This window comes from Anabrus simplex, chromosome 8 (genome assembly GCF_040414725.1).
Source record: "Anabrus simplex isolate iqAnaSimp1 chromosome 8, ASM4041472v1, whole genome shotgun sequence".
Lineage (NCBI taxonomy): Eukaryota > Metazoa > Arthropoda > Insecta > Orthoptera > Tettigoniidae > Anabrus > Anabrus simplex.
The window spans coordinates 41,488,425-41,508,899 of NC_090272.1; the positions used below are offsets into that span (position 1 = coordinate 41,488,425).

Consider the following 20,475-nt stretch of genomic DNA (forward strand, 5'->3'; position numbering starts at 1 on the left):
AGATATGCTTCAAGATGCCCACACTAATTATACGCGTCGCCAATTATACCGCTATGGATTTCTATGAATTTCTTTCCATTCTCAACATTATAAAATATTCCTCGGGTTATCATATCCCGGCTTCAATGACAGGACTCTAACCTGATTCGCACATCTCATTTCAACTCATACAAAACATTCCTCGGGCTTCCGGGTCCCGGCTTCAATGACAGGTCCAACCTGATTCACAAAACTAACCTCTGTTTCCCAGCTCCACAATTATCATCGACAAGAACTGGAATAAAATCCCCACTAGAAATCCCAACATCTAATATCGCACAATGCATTACTCATGAATAACTTCGCATAAATGATATCGTATTTAATAACTTGATTTTACGAGAAATGACTGAAACATTCTACTAGATCCTTTTATTGTCAGTCAGACACAGTTTAAAATGGGCATCAAAAAAAGAACGTTTCTCTCCGTGACCAAATTCATCACCCTTGGCTCTCACCCGACAGCGCGCTTCCACTCGATTGAAAATGAGTGACCATGGATTATTATTATTAACGTCAAATTGCAGACAGAAGAATTTTACATCGAATGAACATCTTACTTCGACATCACAAAATACAGGCAGTACACTCACACGGATGACGATCTACATTGGACGTGATATCACTTCAGAACCCTATTCAATAACTTTTACAACATTATATGGCACTCGCAAGACTTCAAAATTTTATCCAAGTGGAAAATAAAACAAATGACTCTTTTAGTCGTACTCTCACACTTACAAAACTTAGTAGGGCGACCACTGCGTCGTATATCCCCATTCAAATACACTTTTAGAAATCACGAGATGAGATATAAGAGGTAGTAAGATGGAAAGTCACATTACCTTATGTAGTCACACCATTGTTCGTCATAGGGCTCACCTGCGACCCTGGCATTTTATTTAGCCATTTTTACATTCATGGCTGTACATATCATTGTGTTTCTTCAGGTTTCCTGGAATAAAGCATAAAAAAAAAGAAAATACCCTTCACTTGTTTGCTGGGCGCACACGATGGACTATAATTATTTCGGCACACGAATTACTTAATCACATTAGAATATTTCAGTACTTTGACCGTCCTATCTGATACACTTATTTCTCTCAAGAAAACTATCTCCCCATGGAGTCAAGACTTAGCCGCAATGGCTAAAATCTGCAGTCGAACTCAGTCTACTTTCGTTGATTTGATTTCGCGGAGCAACTCAACAATTTCGTCCGCTTTGTATCACAAATGCCGGAGAAGGAAGCTTCGTCATGGCGTCCCTTCATATTTATAGCAGTTACCCCCTCTCTTCGGATCTCTCCCTTTGCCGCCAAGAAAATTTCTCTAAATTTTCTGACTTACCTAAACTGTAATTTCAAGAGTTTTGAAAGTGACTACATGCTTGCTACATTTCTGGCGGTAGTGTTCATGGACATTTAAAAATTTTACGGGTTCGATTTGTGAGATGATTGACCTCCTTTGATAGGCACTATATTTTTTTGACTTGGCGTGGTCACGCCGTGTACACGCGCTTTGAAATAGTTCATAAAAATGACTTGAGATTCTTCCGCCATCGACACGTGTGGTTGACGTCACGTACCCCAGAGCGTGGGACCGAAGGTAATCACCCCCTCGTCACGTGTCAAATCCATGCTATCAAGAATCCAACTTTTAGTTTAATTGTTACACTATGCATAATGTTCTTAGGGCACAAAGGTCATGGGTTCAGTATTCACCGATTTGGTGGTCTAGTTAATGCTCTGCACGGTTTAGTAGAATTTTGGAAAGAAATCTGTACGTGATCTGTAGAAGAGAGACACCTCGATAATTGTCTGGATCAGTTTTACTTCTTTTCTTTTCTTGAGGATCCTTTCAGATTGCCAAACGTCCAACATAATTTCGTGAAGTTTTCTTCTTTTTCTTCTTCTTCTTCCGTTGAATTTTGATACACCTGTATATCTCACAGCCCTGAGATCCTGCAACTGCCCTTTCCAACGCTCGCTGGGGCTGGTCGTGAGTTTCCTGTTGCATGGGGGTGAGCAGGTCAAAGCGATGACCTTCCAAGCTGACGAGTTCGTTCCCATCTCACTCTGGTGGTATTTGAAGGTGGTCTAATGCGCCAGGCTCATGTGGGGAGATTTTCTGGCACGTAAAAGAATTACTGTAGGACAAAATTCTAGCATCTCAGCGTCTCCGAAAACCGTATTATTGCTGCTACTCTGTCGGTATGATGTGTACACTGCAATCCTTCTTCTAGGATTAAACGGGTCAGCGCCTGCACGCGCGGTTCTATGGGGAATGGTGGTGGTGGTGGTGATTATTGTTTTAAGATGAAGTACAACTAGGCAACCATCCTCTATATAACACTAATCAGAGAGAAAAAATGGAAGGTGTCCGACACCTCGAAAAATGAAGATATCGGCCAAAGAGAGAAAAGGGCCACGAAGGGCGTGAAAATGAAAGACTCCCTAGCCCTCGCAAACCTAATAGCGTCGGGGTCGGAAAAGAACAAGAGTTGACCAAGGGAGGTCGGATAGGATGGATGAAAGGGAGGAGCCTGGCACAAGTAAGTGGAAACAATGTCAGGACTCAGCTGAGGGCCCCGTGGTCGCCACCCACGCTCCAAAGTTCAGAGCCCCTGAGGCCCCTTTTAGTCGCCTCTTACGACAGGCAGGGGATAGCGTGGGTGTTATTCTACCGCCCCCACCCATAGGGGGATATGGGGAATGTATAACAAACTTTACTTGCAAACAAGTTTGTCGCGAAGGAATGTCTCAGTTTACTTTGAATCCTCACAAGTACGCCATTTTATAATCACCTGTGTCCGTCCAGCTGAGTAAGCTCATTCTTTGCTTAGTGAAGCAGTTCCTAAGCCACTGACCCGCTTCGTGTCGGCGAAACCAACAGTCTCTCGACCTACTTCCTGCAGCTCGAGAACAACGTTACACGTTATAGAGCGCTGTGATGTGCACTGCATCGTGGTGGTGATTATTGTTTTAAGAGGAAGTACAACTTGGAAAAACATCCTCTATTAACACTAATCAGAGGGGAAAGATGGAAGGGATCCGATACTTCGAAGAATGAAGGTATTTGATAAAGAAAGACAAGGGCGACGAAGAACGTGACAATGAAAGACTCTAGGCCTCGAATGCTGTAATACCGTCAGGATCGGAAAATAATAAGAGTTGACTAGGGGAGGGATAGGATAGATGACAGGCCCAGGTACAGGTAGATCCTCCGTGGTAGATTGGGTCATGGCGATTAACCAAATCTATGCGATGTGGTTACCACCTAGTGGCTATGCTGTAGGGCTCGTAATTTGATAGAAAAAATTCCACTGCTTGCTTGGTTCGTCTCCCGAACATTGTCTCATAGGTCTTGACGCGCCCAGAATAATGTGTTAACGTTTTCTCAAATCTTCCCAGAAATGTTAAACGTCTAGCGTGAACTAAAGTCAATGAATAATAAATTTCAGAACTGCCTCTATCTCCGAGAAGAATCCTGTTTCTGTGTAAGGAGAGGAGTGACCAGCGCCATGCCTCCAGACGTCGCTCAGCCAGAACAGCTCACGGTAAGCTACGTCAACTTTACTCCTTATACCCAGCTGCCATCGGACATGGGGCAGCACACGCCGGAAAGTTCGTTAAAACAAGCTACTCTGTGTTAATGTTAACTTGCTTAATTTTGAATTGAAATTACTTACTTAGGCTACTATATTTTATAAATCTTTCTATATATAAAAACAGATGTGTGTGTCTGGATATTTTACCTTGCAGTCTCAGCTACCCATCGCAGACCACTGGTGTGTGTGTGTGGTAGTAGCCTCGAGTCTCCCATCGTGCACTATAGTGGTTGCGTGTCGGTAGCTGTGGTGGTGTGGGAGATGTGGGGCTTGAAAGTGGCCGACTTTTTCATTGAAGGCATTCAAATGAGCGAGAATGTACTGGAGGGAGAATGTGCTCTAGAAGTGGAGTACAGCTAGGCAATCATTCTCTATTTGCAATAACCAGAGAGAAAATATGGAAGGGATATGACACTTCGAAAAATGAAGGTATCGGCCAAAGAAAGACTAGGGTCATGAAAGACGTGAACATTAAAAGCTCCCTAGGCCTCGCTACCTAATACCGTCGCGGTCGGAAAAGAACAAGAGTTGGCCAAGGGAGGTCGGATAGGATAGATGAAAGTGAGGATCCTGCTACAATTAAGTGAAAGCAATGCCAGGACTCAGCTAAGGGCCCCGTGGTCGCCAACCCACGGCCCCCCCCCCAAGTTCAGAGCCCCTGGGACGCCTTTTAGTTGCCTCTTACGACAGATATTCTACCGTCCCTGCCAACAGGGATAATGTACTATAGAAGGCTGTGATGTGTACTCCTTGGTTTTATATACCTTCTATAATTCATCTGGCAGAGTATGGTGATCTCAGAACCATAACAGTTTGCTACTTAAGTACATCTGTGCGTTTTTTCTATAGTTCTTTAATATAAATCAGATACTTACTAAGTGCAGGGTTCACCAAGGAAAATGTAATTGAGCTTAATTCTCGCGAATTCAAATGCTCTGGAAAGAGCTTTCCTCCAAGCAGCTCTGATCGGAAGTTGGGTAGCATCATCTGAAATTGCGGTCACATTATTGGAAGGCGGGTAAACGGCGCATTCTGCTTTAAAATTACCATTAGATGTAGCCTAGCAAGAGTGTCCAGTCTCTGATGTTACAAAATCTTCGGCACGTGGTCAGCTTTCAGTGCGATTCAAAATCATTATACGGAACGAATGTACAATGGCCCTACTAAAATCACTCGAAGCGGTAGATAAAATATTACGGGATCTTCGGAAGAACACAAGGCTAATGGGAGGAATATTCCTACTATTAGGGGATTGTCTGGAATCGCGTTGAAAAGATGTCTGTAACAGAAAATATCCATGCATTAATAAAAGTATATCTAAGAGCACAAGCATTTGCCGAAAATCTTTTAAGAATTGGAAATTGTAACTATCCCTTGTATCAGCGATCTGGTAAACTTGTTTTAATAGAATATTTATGCAACGTGGTAGAAAAGGAAGAAAAGTGTATCCGTGTATAGAAATAAGCTACCTGAATAAAGAATGGTTGTATTAGCGAGCAATTTTAGCCACAAAGAATGTTATAGTACAACAAATAAATGGGAGGCTACAGCATATGATATCGGGGTTTGACACAATGATGGATCAAGGCGAAAGTGTGAAATTTCCAACATAATTTTTAAACTAATTAAATTCTCCTGGTATGCCTTCGCATATATTGAAGCTAAAAATTAGATCACCAGCTATAGGCTACTTTAAGAAATCTTGACTCTCCGAAATTAAGCAAATACAGTAGAGACAATACGCGACACTTTGCGAGATATCGAGGGACAGCGATTAGAGATCTATCTAGCGGAGTGACCTGAGAGTTACTGATTCTGTCATACGAGCACGTGTATTTCTTTGTGAAGTTTTTGTGATTATTTATGTGTTTGCATTAAGTTGACATAAGTAAATAGTAGCGTGTGTCATTCCTTTATATCTCCTGTCAATATGAGTGGAAAGATATGTGCTGCGTTTGACTGCAATAACTATGAAGTGCAGAAGAATTCGCGGTCTTTCTTCCGTTTCCCTCGTGACAAGAAAATGTAAGTAAATATTGTGTTTGCATGTGTATTCTTCCAGTTACAAAGATATTTTTATAAAAGGCCTACTTCCTAAACTTCTGACCTACGCGACCCATATTTTAACTGGCTTAAAGTATAATACGCTTATTTTATTGTATTAGTACAGCAGTTAATCTTCAATACCGATGTGTCGTTGTAGGTGTGATCTGTGGGTTTTGATTTGATTCAGGAAAATACATATGCATATGAGTGTGGCTGGTTGTGTTCCAAGTTACCCCATTTGGAATGCCGTAATGCGTTGTCAAGCACTGAAGAAAATATGGGTGATTTAAGAAATGTAATAATGATGCAAATTTACTTTACCCTAATGTAATGGCAAGTATTGCTTATAGGGAAATTTTGAATGTTTTTGCGGCTAAATTTATAGAGGCTTAACACTTTCTTTCTAGACGTAATTTATTTATCCATTTCTGTATATGCATTTCCATTGATATTTGAATTTATCGCGAATTTTCAGGTTACGCCACTTGCGAATTGTCTCCCATTTTAACAAGGCTAAATCCGAAAGTGTCGCGTATTGTCTCTGCTGTATTTGAATTAAGTAATGGCACAGGATTATGCGTGAAACAGCTCCTTAACAATGGCATTGAGGCAATAATCCTAACTGGCAAAGAAAAGGGAAACTATTTTCATACCGACAATTCCATTTGTTCTCAAATGATTTGTCATTTTGTTTCAAACGACTACAATTTCCAGTGAGATTAACCACGGCCAACTCGAAGATTGCCGTGGATTAGCTAATGGTATAAGGTTCAGGGTCAGACGTTCCACTATTTTGGACTTAATTTGAAGGATTCCTGTTTCTCGCATGGTCAGCTCACGTGTCAGACAAGCAGAAATTCTGTTTTTTGCGAGTGCGGGACAACAAGACATCAAATATAGCGTATAAGAACTATTTTGATGAAATTACTTAATATGTAGGATATTTATGTACCCCGAAAATATAATAAGAATAAAAGAAGAAACAGAAAAAGCATGGTCTTTTAATGCACGTCTTCTGTATTATACAGAGAAAACCGCACAGACGTACAAAAAACAGCGAAGAGGGTTGTCTTCAGCAAGTATATAATAAAACCAATAACAGAGTCATCAACAGCCTCCGTGGCTCAGACGGAAGCGCGTCGGCCTCTCACCGTTGGGTTCCGTGGTTCAAATCCCGGTCACTCCATGTGAGATTTGTGCTGGACAAAGCGGAGGCGGGACAGGTTTTTACCGGGTATTCCGGTTTTCCCTGTCATCTTTCATCCCAGCAACACTCTCCACTATCATTTCATTTCATCTGTCAATAATTAATCATTGTCCCAGAGGAGTGCGACAGGCTTCGGCAGCCGGCACAATTCTTATCCTCGCCGCAAGATGGGGGCTTCATTAATTCCATCCCTAACCCGGTCATTTACTGGAAAACAGGTTGTAGGTTATCATTTCAATAGAGTCGTCAGTTACAAAACTGAGACTGTTCATCGACAACAAAATTTCTATTTATGGCATCATTATGTAGCTAATCATGTCCTACATCGAATGGCAGAAATAAAATGGTGCAAAACACTGTGTATCCCACTTACGAGGGCAAGTCAATAAGAATCTGCAATTATGCTCTAATTGTCTTTAGGTTGGCTCTATGGCATTGTGTGCTCACCAGCCGCTAGATGGCGCCGTTGTCTACGTCTGGGGTAGGTTTCAGCGTAATCAGATCATTGTGTGCTCACCAGCCGCTAGATGGCGCCGTTGTCTACGTCTGTGGTAGGTTTCAGCGTAATCAGATCATTGTGTGCTCACCAGCCGCTAGATGGCGCCATTGTCTACGTCTGTGGTAGGTTTCAGCGTAATCAGATCATTGTATGCTCACCAGCCGCTAGATGGCACCGTTGTCTACGTCTGTGGTAGGTTTCAGCGTTATCAGATGATTGTGTGCTCACCAACCGCTAGATGGCGCTGTTGTCTACGTCTGTGGTAGGTTTCAGCGTTATCAGATGATTGTGTGCTCACCAGCCGCTAGATGGCGCCATTGTCTACGTCTGTGGTAGGTTTCAGCGTTATCAGATCATTGTGTGCTCACCAGCCGCTAGATTGCGCCGTTGTCTACGTCTGTGGTAGGTTTCAGCGCAATCAGATCATTACATCTTGCGCTGTTGCAACGTAAAGATGGCCGCGCCACTCTCTGTTCGCACCAAGGAAGAACAGCGCTCCTTAATACGTTTTTTGTGGTCTGAAGGTGCACCAGGAGCGGAAATTCATAGAAGACTTTCAGCACAATACGACGACAACGTTTTTCCACAGCGGATGCTTCCATTCCATGCTCTGACGTTTGCTCTCTGCTTCGAAGTGGTGACCCCATGTTTCATTTCCAGTGATGATCCGTTTCAGAAACGTCTTACCTTCGTTAGCATGACGGTCCAGTAGGTGCTGACAGATTCTCACGCGACTGAACTTCTGCTTTTCATTGAGTGGTTTTGGAACCCATCTCAAACAGACTTTGTGAAAGTTAAGCCTGTTGTGTATGATTCCATATGCAGAACCATTGCTAATGTGCGTATGGTTTGTCACGTCATCAACAGTCACTCGTCAGTTATTCAGGATCATATCAATATTGGCATCTGTTACGACTGCAGATGGATGCTCGGATCTTTCCTCATCCTTCACACTCGTGCGACCCCTTTTGAACGGTTCAATCCACTGGTAAACACTTCGCTGCAGCATAACATGTGCCCGTATTGTGCTGAAAGTCTTCTACGAATTTCCGCTCCTGGTACACCCTCAGACCACAAAAAATGGATTACGGAACACTGCTCTTCCTTGGTGTAAACAGAGAGTGGCGCGGCCATCTTTACGTAGCAACAGACGTAGACAACGGAGCCATCTAGCGGCTGGTGAGCACACAACGGCATAGAGCTGAAATTTAACTCAAGAGCTTAGGAAAAGTATCCTTCTGCATGTGAAACGTCCCCTGTTCCCCCTTCCCGTTTCCGTTCTCCATCTCCGTCACAACCAGCTTATCATTAACGCCTGCGTCTATCTGACAAGTACTTCATTCTGAAATAGTGAAGCATCAAACGAAATCACTTCCTTTCACATAGCTGTACTTTGATTACGCACCATACCTTTATTCCTTTATTGACAATGTACAACCTACAGATTACTGACGAATACCGAGGCAAGAGAAGCAAGGTTTATTTTTATTTCATAATGCAATTTTGTGGAGACTTACAACGATTCCGCTCTCGTGCATCGACTGTCAGTGGCAGTTTCTCACAGTTCAAAAAGCTGAACAACCCACCCGTAAGTGGGATTGCAAAATATGTTTCCAGGAATATTTTAAATATTGTAGTCTCGTCATTCGGAAGGTAAACACGAACTCATGATCCCCTCATGACAACATTTCTACAGGAAGAGGGCGGTTACGAATATAAAGTAAAGTACAAATGATGATGATGATTATTATTATTATTATTATTATTATTATTATTATTATTATTATTATCGAATACGCCAAGGATCTTATTCCCATACCGTGTTAAGGCCCTTCCTGTTTTATTTACGGCGAGTGCTTAGTTTGAACTGAGCTGACACATCGACCTTTCGCTGAAGACTTGGATTTTCCGTGGAGTTTAAATTCCAAGCGAGCAGCGTAAACTGTACACAGAAACGCAGGTCAGGTGGGGGGTCTTTTTCACGTCTCCCACAGTCCACAGCGGATTCTAATCTCACAGCATCACACACGGCTTGCTCACAGCTGGCAGCCATTATGAATACTGAATAATATGCTGTTGCAGCCAGTATTGCCAACAGTTTTCTTGGATCAATCTTCAACGTCGCACATATTATGCGAACTTATCGGCAATTGAATGAACTCGAACAAAGATTCTTAAGTACACAGTGCAATATGATATCAATATCTTATTTAAAAAATATTATTTTGCTACATACACCACTGAGAACAATAAATATTCATAGCCATCTACGTATGAAATATAATAGTTGGTAACGAACCCGAATAACATAAAACCTGTGATATATTTTCCATAATTATACAGGGCAAAAATGTTTAATTCGTCAAGTCAATTCACCAGAATATCTAACCAAACTGAAGAAAGCTCCTGACTTCATCAGGAACAAGTAACAAACCTAGGGAACTATTTGGCGCTGCGGAAGTCTGAATAACATCAAAGGGACCGCTAAGGTCTTGAGTTGACTCTCAGTATAGAGCAAAATTACAGTTACTTATTGACTTGCCTACGTACATTTCAATTGAAATGTGTCATCGTGCTGCAAAAGATGGTAAATCCATGTTCATTACCGTACTGATGAAAAACTTTTCATAGCCACCACAGAGTCCTGAATCAAAGCTGAGTATATTCATTCGTGACTTATGTTAAGGTCCGCCTCTGTGGTGTAGTGATTAGTGTGATTAGCTGCCACCCCCTGAGGCCCGGGTTCGATTAACGGCTCTGCCACGAAATTTGAAAAGTTACGAGGGCTGGAACGGGGTCCACTCAGCCTCGGGAGGTCAACTGAGTAGAGGTGGGTTTGATTCCCACCTCAGCCATCCTGGAAGTGGTTTTCCGTGGTTTCCCACTTCTCCTCCAGGCAAATGCCGGGATGGTACCTAACTTAAGGCCACGGCCGCTTCCTTCCCTCTTCCTTGTCTATCCCTTCCAATCTTCCTATCCTCCCACAAGGCCCTTGTTCAGCATAGCAGGTGAGGCCGTCTGGGCGAGGTACTGGTCGTCCTCCCAGTTGTATCCCCCGACCCAGAGTCTGAAGCTCCAGGACACTGCCCTTGAGGCGGTAGAGGTGGGATCCCTCGCTGAGTCCGAGGGAAAAGCCGACCCTGGAGGGTAAGCATTTTAAGAAGAAGAAGAAGAAGAAGAAGAAGAAGAAGAAGAAGAAGAAGACGAACTTATGTTAAGAAAAAAAATACTGTTTCAAAACCAGGTCATTCCTTTCCTCCTATTACACTGTGGCTCACTCAGAAATCTCCTGTAAACATAAAGAACATTCAGCTAACATTCCCGGTTGTCGATCACTCTTACATTCCTCCCGACAGCGTATTTCGGAGAATGGAAAAGGTTGTAAGGAAGAAGGACACGGTTACAGATCCTCAAGAATACTTCGACATGTACAGTCACCATGGCAGGGTATACCGTTTGGGTCATGATTTTGACAATGCCCATTGGAAAGGGAAGATGTAACAGGTAATCAAACCACCAGGAAAATAGCATTTCAAATTTGCTCCTGCTAAAAGAATCATTGTTGAAAAGTCCAAGTTGGATAATGCCTTGGTTAAGGGAGAGATTCACTACATCAGCAGTATCAATTTCGGACAAGGGAAATGCATCTGTAAACAGGGAAAGCATTACAGCAACCTAAAAGTTCCAAGGTTTGATATTGGTAAACCGCAAAACGCAGCCGATGTAAAGGATATTGTTTCTCTGTTACAGAAACATTTTGGCTCAAACTGGAGGGGAAGCAATTCCCTTAGATTTACAAGCACCTACTGGATGAACAGAGAAATGAAAGTGAAGGTGATGGTGGTGATGTTTGTTTCCAGAGGAAGTACAACTGGGCAACCATCCTCTATATAACACTAATCAGGCAGAAAAAAAATGCATGGGAACCGATATTTGGATAGTAAGACAACGAGACTCCGTAGGTCTCGAATGCTCTAGGTCGGAAAATAACAAGAGGTGACCAAGGGAGATCGGTGAGGTTAGATGAAAGTGAGCAGCCTGGCACAAGTAAGCGGAAGCAATGCCAGGACTCAGCTGATGGTAATGGTACTGGTGATTATCGTTTTAAGTGGAAGTACAACTGGCCAACCATCCTCTAGGAACACTAATCAAAGCAAAAAAATGGAAGGGGACCAAAACTTCGAAAAATGAAGGTATCATCGAAGAAAGACAAGGATCACGAAAAGAATGAAAGTGAAAGCCTCCCTAGGATTCGCAAATCTAATTACGTCGCAGTCGGAAAAGGACAGGAGTTGTAGAGAGGAGGTCAGAGAGGATAGGTGAAAGTGAGAAGCCTGGCACAAGTAAATGGAAACAATGCCAGGACTCAGATAAGGGACCCGTGGTGGCCAACAAACGTTCCCAATTTAAGAGACCATAGTGTGGAGGTGGTGCTTATTGTTTTAAGAGGAGGTACAAATAGGCAGCCATTCTCCATATAACACTAATCAGAGGGAAAAAAATGAGAGGTGGGGTGGTGATTATTGTTTTAAGAGGAAGTACAACTAGGCAATCATCCTCTATATAACACTAATCATAGGGAAAAAATGGAAGGGATCTGACACTTCGAACAATGAAGTCATCGACCAAAGGAAGACAAGGGCCACGAAGGGCGTGAAAATGAAAGACTCCCTAGCCCTCGTAAACCTAATAGCGTCGGGGTCTGAAAAGAACAAGAATTGATCAAGAGTGGTCGGATAGGAGAGATGAAAGTGAGGAGCCTGTCACAAGTAAGTGGAAACAATACCAGAAATTCTCATTCACTCGCTCAGCCTTCAGCCAAACCAAGCAAATACCAAAAGAAAACCTCAAAAATGAAACATAAAGAAAGTCAAACAACAACCAAAAGAGGCCATCTCTATCTCTCAAAATACCCAAACTGATTCTACAATGCCAGTACCCCAGTTACAAACTTCAACCACCATCCAAACACTCAGTCACCAACAAAACCTACAAACCCACTTGTCGCTAACGCACCAAACGTCTCCTCTCCTGGCAACAAAAGTGCATGTACCGAGAATCAAACTGGTACCCTCACACCCAAGACTCGCCCGCAACCTTCCCTGGTATTTATGTGCTATAAATGCCTCCAATTAAATCACACAGCAGCAAATTGTATCAACGAGACCCGCTGTAATAGATGCGGGGATTCTCACCACCATTCTGTATGCCCAGTACCACGTGACCAACCAAAATGTGCAAATTGCTCCGGAAAACATGTAGCTTCCTACCCTGGCTGTCAGGGCTCACTATACCAGAAACAAACACCTTAGTTCTCAACCTACCGTAACAGATATCCCGTCTCTCCACAGTCATCCAGCACCTATACAAACTCCACTCACCACAGAATTAATCAAATGTCTCCTAACTCTCCTCTCAAACCAATGTTAATCAAGTATCCAAAAGCCAAGTCGCACTTCAGACCAACCCAGCAACCCAGAAACATATTGTATGCTGAAACTGCAAAATGCACCCACGGTCTCCTCCTGTAGACCTAACTGCCTGCACGACAGATGACAGGTGCCTCCTGTGTGTCATATAGCCGGCAAATCCCAACATGCTAATACCCCTTAATCCCAAGTCTCCCAACTAGGTCAACATACCATAGTCCATCAAACTTGGTCAAGCTATCGCCAAACACCACATTTCAAAATCGCCACCACCATATTTCAATATCAAAAGAAATGATGGAATATTGCAACTAAAATGTCGAATTGAAATAAGTAGCAACATGCAAAGATACCACCCCCTAGGTAAGGGCCTTAGGATCGCATAGGTCGGAGGTCCCACCTTACAAATTCCACTGGCGTCGCCCAAGGAGGGTAGCAAACAAGTTCGGATCAGAACTCGGGTAAGGGCTCCGTGGTCGCCAACCCACGCCCCAGAGTTCAGAGCCCCTGGGGCCCCTTTTAGTCGCCTCTTACGACAGGCAGGGGATACCGTGTGTATTATTCAACCGCTCCCACCCACAGGGGGGGAAATGAGAGGGATCGGACACTTCGAAAATAGAAGTCATCGGCCAAAGAAAGACAAGAACCACGAAGGGCGTAAACATGAAAGACTCCATAGGATTTGCAACCTATACCGTCGGCGTCGGAAAAGAAGAAGAATTGAGCAAGGGAGGTCGGAGAGGATAGATGAAAGTGAGGAGCCTGGTAAATGGAACTGGAAACAATGCCAGAATTCAGCTAAGGGCCCTGTGGTAGGCAATCCCCGCTCCAAACTTAAGAGCCCCTGGGACCCCTTTCAGTCGGCTCTTACACAGGCAGGGGTTGTCGTGTGTGTTATTCTATCACCCCTACCCACAGGGGGAAAATTCTTAGTGGTGGTGGTGGTGGTGGTAGTAATTATTGTTTTAAGAGGAAGTACTACTAGGCAATTGTCCTCTATATAACACTAATCAGAGAGAAAACCTGGAAGTGATACGACACTTCGAAAAATGAAGATATCAGCAAAAGTAAGACAAGGGCCACGAAGAGCGTGAAAATGAGACTCCCTAGGCCTCGAGTGCTCTAATACCGTGGAGGTCGGAAAAGAACAAGAGTTCACCAAGGGAGGTCGGATTGGTTAGGTGAAAGTGATGAGTTTGGCACAAGTAAGTTGAAGCAATGTCAGGACTCAGCTGAGGACCCCGTGTTTGCCAAACCAAGCTCCCAAGTTCAGAGCACTGGGGCCCCTTTAAGTCGCCTCTTACGACAGGCAGGAGATACCGTGAGTGTTATTGTAGCTCAGTTGTCAACATAAATGTCTTTGATTGCTTTTAATAGCATAGCCTATCCGTAATCGCTCAGTACGGCGAACATGTTTTCCATGGCTTCTCTAGATTTGCGAAACATAAACATAACTGTCTATTTTTTAAAAATAAAAAGTCCACAGTTCTAGCCTTCAGGCTAGGAACTCAATGTTGAAAACATCCTAGAGATATGAACTACGAATTTTAGGCACATTAAATATAATAATGTATGAGAACATATTCTTTATTTATTCCTAAGAATTATAATCGTTTTCTTAATCATCGTTATCCCGATTAGATGTTTGGCTTTTTCTACCGCTACGAGCGCTAACGTGAGTCAACGCAGAATTTCACTTAAGCTCTCATAACTACATTAGGTGTGGACATTTTTCGAAATATCAAAGAAAGCCTGAGTGTATTGAATCAAGGAACACATTACAGAGAGAATAATGTAAATCAGTTAACTTGGCTAGGATTTGAATAAAAAAAGAAAATGAAAAAACCAAGCTATTTTAGGTTGTTTTTCCGGAACTGTGTTTAGGCCGGAAGTGATTTTCGAAATTTCTCTTTTTAGTTTGATAGAGCCAAATACTTTGATAGAGCTATCCAAGACACCCAATTTGAAACCTTTCCGGGTCCTTTAGCCCTTCTTAGGCACAATTGAGATAATTGCTTAATTTTACGTAGTGCGGAGACCCCTACTTTGTCTGCTAAGAATTGTTTTCAGCATTTACATCCGGTTGTAGAGGAGTGTCGAGAGAGACTTAGCTGCCAGCTCATTAGAACGGTTATAGGTTAGCTCGACGTTTCGACAATCAACAGTGAAAGCGTCTATCAGTGTAGGGAAAAGAAAGGAAATGAAAAAGCTAGGCGGGAGTAAAAAGCCTCTGATTATTTCGTGCGGTCATTGGCTCCGACTTTCTCTTCACCATCCTCACACATCTTGCAAATGTTCGCAAATTACCGTAATGTACATTCTGAAAGCTAATTACCACACTACTTGTCATATACGTGTGTAAATCCGGCAATTTATTTCCTTTACGTTCACTTCCTGAGCAGACTCTTGGATAGAGCAATCAACGTCCAATAATGTGTATAGCTCATTCCGTGTTATGGTCGTTCATAATTTCTTTTTAGCTTTACGTCGCACCGCCCCCACCCACAGGGGGGAAAATGAGAGGGATCGGACACTTCGAAAATTGAAAATTGAATCGAACGCGGGACCCTCTGAACCTAAGGCCAGTACCCTGACCATTCAGCCAACGAGTTCACGACCGATTCTTCGCACGTCAAATCACCGCAACTCATCTGGTGGCTTGTCCAGCTCCGTGGCTAAAAATAGTTTGGCCCTAGGGTCTTACGGCGATGATGAGAAGGAGCTAGGAGTAGGAAGGAAGCGGCCGTGGCCTTAATTAAGGTACAGCTCCAGCATTTGCCTGGTGTGAAAATGGGAAACCACGGAAAACCATCTTCAGGGCTGCCGACAGTGGGGTTCGAACCCACGATCTCCCGAATACTGGATATTGGCCGCACTTAAGCGACTGCAACCGGTTGTTCATAATGAAATACAGGATGTCACATAAGGCACTTTTACAAATTTAACATCGTGGTGGTGGTGGTGGTGGTGGTGGTGGTGGTGGTGGTGGTGGTGGTGATTATTCTTTTAAGAGGAAGTACGCCTAAGCAACCATCCTCTATATAACATTAATCAGAGAGAAAAATGGAGGGATCCAACGCTTCGAAAAATGAAGGTATCGGACAAAGAAAGCTAAATGTCACGAAGGGCATGAAAATGAAAGACTCCCTAGCCCTCGGAAACCTAATAGCGTCGGGGTTGGAAAAGAACAAGAGTTGACCAAGGAAGGTCGGATAGTATAGATGCAAGTGAGGACCCTGGCGTAAGTAAGTTGAAGCAATGTCGGGACTCAGCTAAGGGCCCCGTGGTCACCAACCCACGCTCCAAAGTTGAGAGACCCTGGGGCCCCTTTTAGTCGCCTCTTACGACAAGCAGGGGATACCGTGGGTGTTATTCTACCGCCTCCACCCACGGGGTGACCGTGTGCAGGCGTTTTGCACAGGTACTTTCGTCCCCACCGACAGCTGTCCTGACAATGGCTTTCCGTGGTTTTCCATTCACCTCACTAAGGCGTTTGCCGGGATTGTTGATCTTATAGCCCACGGCCGATTCTTCTTCCTTTTTCCTACCGCCTTTTCCCACACCTGTGGGGTTGCGGGTGCGAACTGTGGATTTGCCCTGTTTTACGGCAGGATGCTCTTCCTGACCACAACCCTATATGGAGGGATGTAATCGCTATTGCGTGTTTCTGTGGTGGTTGGCAGTGTGGTACGTTGTCTGAATATGAAGAGGAAAGTGTTGGGACGGACACAAACACCCAGTCCCCAAACCAGAAGAATTAAACAGAAGCGATTAAAATTCCCGACCCGGCCGGGAATCGAACGCGGGACCCTCTGAACCTAAGGCCAGTACCCTGACCATTCAGCCAACGAGTTCACGACCGATTCTTCGCACGTCAAATCACCGCAACTCATCTGGTGGCTTGTCCAGCTCCGTGGCTAAAAATAGTTTGGCCCTAGGGTTGCCAGGTTCGATACCCAGCCGGTTGGGGAATTTTAACACTCATTGGTTTATTCCGATGCCTCAGGGGCTGGTTTTGTGTGCCGCCCTCAGCATTAGAACCCATCGTACGTAGGGCCCCATCCTCACAGACACGTAGGTCACCTAAAATGCATCAGTTCGAACGACCTGCACCAGACCTCTCCGGAGCCACTCGCTGTGAATGAATGAATTAATTAATTCGTAATTAATCTTCTGGCATGAGAGTGGTGGTGGTGGTGGTGGTGATTATTGTTTTAAGAAGAAGTACAACTAGGCAACCATCCTCTATATAATACTAATCAGTGAGAAAAAAAGAACTGATCCGACACTTCGAGAAATGAAGGTATCGGTCAAAGAAGACAAGGGCCACGAAGGGCGTGAAAATGAAAGACTCCCTAGTCCTAGCAAACCTAATAGCGTCGGGGTCGGAAAAGAACAAGAGTTGGCCAGGGGAGGTAGGATAGGACAGATGAAAGTGAGGAGCCTGGCACAAGTAAGTGGAAGCAATGCCAGGAGTCAGCTTAGGGCCCCGTGGTCGCCAACCCACGCTCCACAGTTCATAGCCCCTGAGGCCCCTTTTAGTCTCCTCTTACGACAGGCAGGGGATACCGTGGGTGTTATTCTACCGCCCCCACCACAGGGGTATCTGGCATGAGAGTGGTGATGGTGGTGCTTATTGTTTTAAGGGGAAGTACAACTAGGCAACCATCTTCTATAATATAACATTCACCAGAGATAAAAAATTGAAGTGATCCGACACTTCGAAAAATGAAGGTATCGGTCAAAAAAGACAAAGAGCACGAAGGGGGTGAAAATTAAAGACTCTCTAGGCCACCACACGAAACACCATCGAGGTCGGAAAAGAAGAAGAGCGACCAAGGGAGGTCGGACAGGATAGATGAATGTGAGGAGCCTGGCACAAGTAATGCCAGGACTCAGCTGAGGGCCCCGTGGTCGCCAACCCACGCTCTAAAGTTCACAGCTCCTGGGGCCACACATAGAGGATTGCAGTTCGCAGGCTGGCAATAAAGAAACTACATACTCCAAACCTCGGCATGTTGCATTTGAGACCATCAAGATCCGTACTGTTCTCGATCGCCAGTAAACTGGATGTTGGGCGAGATCATTGACTCGTGTCACTTAAACCATGCAGTGACATAGGGTCACCTACTCTAGATATGTCGGCCGGATCATCAGCTTGTATACGAACAGTACATGCATCGCATGATGGCATATCTGTGGATAGGAGTAGGAACAGCGCATTATCTTCACCGTCAGTGATGGATAATTTATTCCGCAACTAGCACGGATCCAATGCTTCTGCAATTCAACACGGATCAAATTGTTGGTATATAAGAGTGGTGGGGGTGGTGGTGATTATTGTTTTAAGAGAAAGTACAACTGATTAACCATCCTCTATTAACAGTAAACAATGGGAAACAATGGAAGGGAGGGGTCCGACACTTCGGGAAATGATTATATCGCTGTTTTGGCGGTCATTTGACTATTTATGTCATAGCCAAATTACGAGGGCTGTAAATACAATAGTAGCAATCTTGATAGTACGCAATATTTAATGAACTAACAAGTACAATTGCATTACATTCCTTGGCAAGGCGTTTTCTATTGACGACAGCGACGGAGTAGAGACGCCACGTCAGGAATTCGGTGGCCTCAGAGGGGTTCCTTCAATATTTCGAAGTCACAAAGACTCATGCCTGGTGAGTACGGAAGATGTTCCAAGACCTCATTCCGACCTGCACGAAACGCCTTGACCCATCGTGCAGCCGTCCTATACGGTAGTGCATTTTCGCCGCAGCTTCACGTAATCGGTGGTGGTAGTGGTGGTGATTATTGTTTTAAGAGGAAGTACAACTAGGCAACCATCCTCTATATATTATTAATCAGAGAGAAAAAAATGGAAGGGACCCGAAATTTCAAAAAATGGATGTATCGGCCAAAGGAAGATAAGAGCCACGAAGGGCGTGAAAATGAAAGACTTCCTAGGCATCGAATGCTCTAATACCGTCGGGGTCGGAAAAAAAAACAAGAGTTGACCAAGGTAGGTCAGATAGTATAGATGAAAGTGAGGAGCCTGGCACAAGTAAGTGGAAGCAGTGCCAGGACTCAGCTAAGGGCTCCGTGGTCGGCAACCCACGCTCTCAAGCTGAGAGCCCCTGAGGTCCCTTTTAGTCGCCTCTTATGACAGGTAGGGGATACCGTGGGTGTTATTCTACCACTCGCACCCACAGGGGATCTGGGCGATAAGGATGGATTCCGAACAAACATGATGGTGGTGGGGATTATTGTTTTGAGAGGAAGTAGAGAAAAATGGAAGGGATCCGACACTTCGAAAAATGATGATACCGGCCAAAGAAAGACAAGGGCCGCGAAGGGCGTGAAAATAAAAGATTTCCTAGCCCTCGCAATCTAATGCCGTTGGTGCCGGAAAAGAACAAGAGTTAACCAAGGGTGGTCGGATAGGATAAATGAAAGTGAGGAGCCTGGTACAAGTAAGTGGCAGTAATGCCATGACTGAGCTAAGTCCTCCGTGGGTGCCAACCCACGCTCCCAAGTTAAATGCCCGTATTGCGCCGTTTAGTCGGCTCTTACGGCAGGCGGTGTATTTGATGGGTGAATTCTACCGCCCCCAACCATATCCTCTTCGTGGGGTTCATGACCTCGGTGATAATGATCACCAACCAAAGAGCACTCTTTGTATGCTGAGCTAGACAGTTTCTTTGCGTGAAATGATAAATAGTGGACTTTCTCCGACAGATTGCCTCGTGCTTATTTCTATCTAACAAAGATTAGAAAATTGCATATTGGTAACATTTCGAAACACACTTGTGAATTTGTTATCGATACTCATGTTAACAACAGATTTCCCGTGTTGCCACCAGAAATCCACAAAAAGTGGTGAAGATGGTTATTGTCTGAAGAGGAATTACAACTAGGCAACCACCCTCTATTAGCAATAATCAGGGTGGGGGTGGGGGATGGAAACGATCCGGCATTTCGAAAATTGATGATATCGGCCAAAGAAAGACAAGGGCAACCAACAGTGTGAAAATGAAAGACTCCCCAAAGGCCTCGATACCTAATACCGTGGGGGTCGGAAAAGAACCAGAGTTGGCCAAGGGATGTGTTTGTAATGGTTGTGATTATCGTTATAAGAATAAGTTATACTGGGCAACCATCCTCTACTAACACTTAGAAAAATTAAGATATCGGCCAAAGAAACACAAGGGCAACGAAGGGCGTGAAAATGAGACTCCCTAGGCCTCAAGTGTTCTAATATCGTTGGGGTCGGAAAAGAACAAGAGTTGATCAAGGGAGGTCGGATAGGATAGATGAAAGTGAGGAGACTGGCACAAGTAAGTGGAAGCAATGCTAGGATTCAGTTAAAGGCCCCTGGGAGCCCCTGGGAGCCCCTGGGGCGGGGGCGGCAAAGAACAAGAGTTGACCAAGGGAGGTCGGATAGGATAAATTAAAGTGAGGGGCCTGGCACAAATAAGTGTAAGCAATGCTAGGACTCAGCTAAGGGCCCCCTGGTCGCTAACCCACGTTCCAAAGTTCAGAGCCCCTCGTGCTTCTTTTAGTCACCTCTTACGACAGGCAGGAGATACCTTGAGTGTTATTCTACCACCCCCACCCACAGGGGGAACCACCCAGATGGATGAGTACA

General features: G+C 44.2%; 1 protein-coding gene across 1 annotated transcript in view; it reads left to right on the plus strand.

Moving 5' to 3' along the window:
- Positions 1-20,475, plus strand: part of LOC136879109 (progestin and adipoQ receptor family member 3) — a 180,741-nt gene that overhangs the window by 104,838 nt on the left and 55,428 nt on the right. The window contains exon 3 of the mRNA XM_067152851.2: positions 3,500-3,595. Coding sequence (XP_067008952.1) covers positions 3,500-3,595 — 96 coding nt within the window. The remainder of the gene's footprint in view (positions 1-3,499; positions 3,596-20,475) is intronic.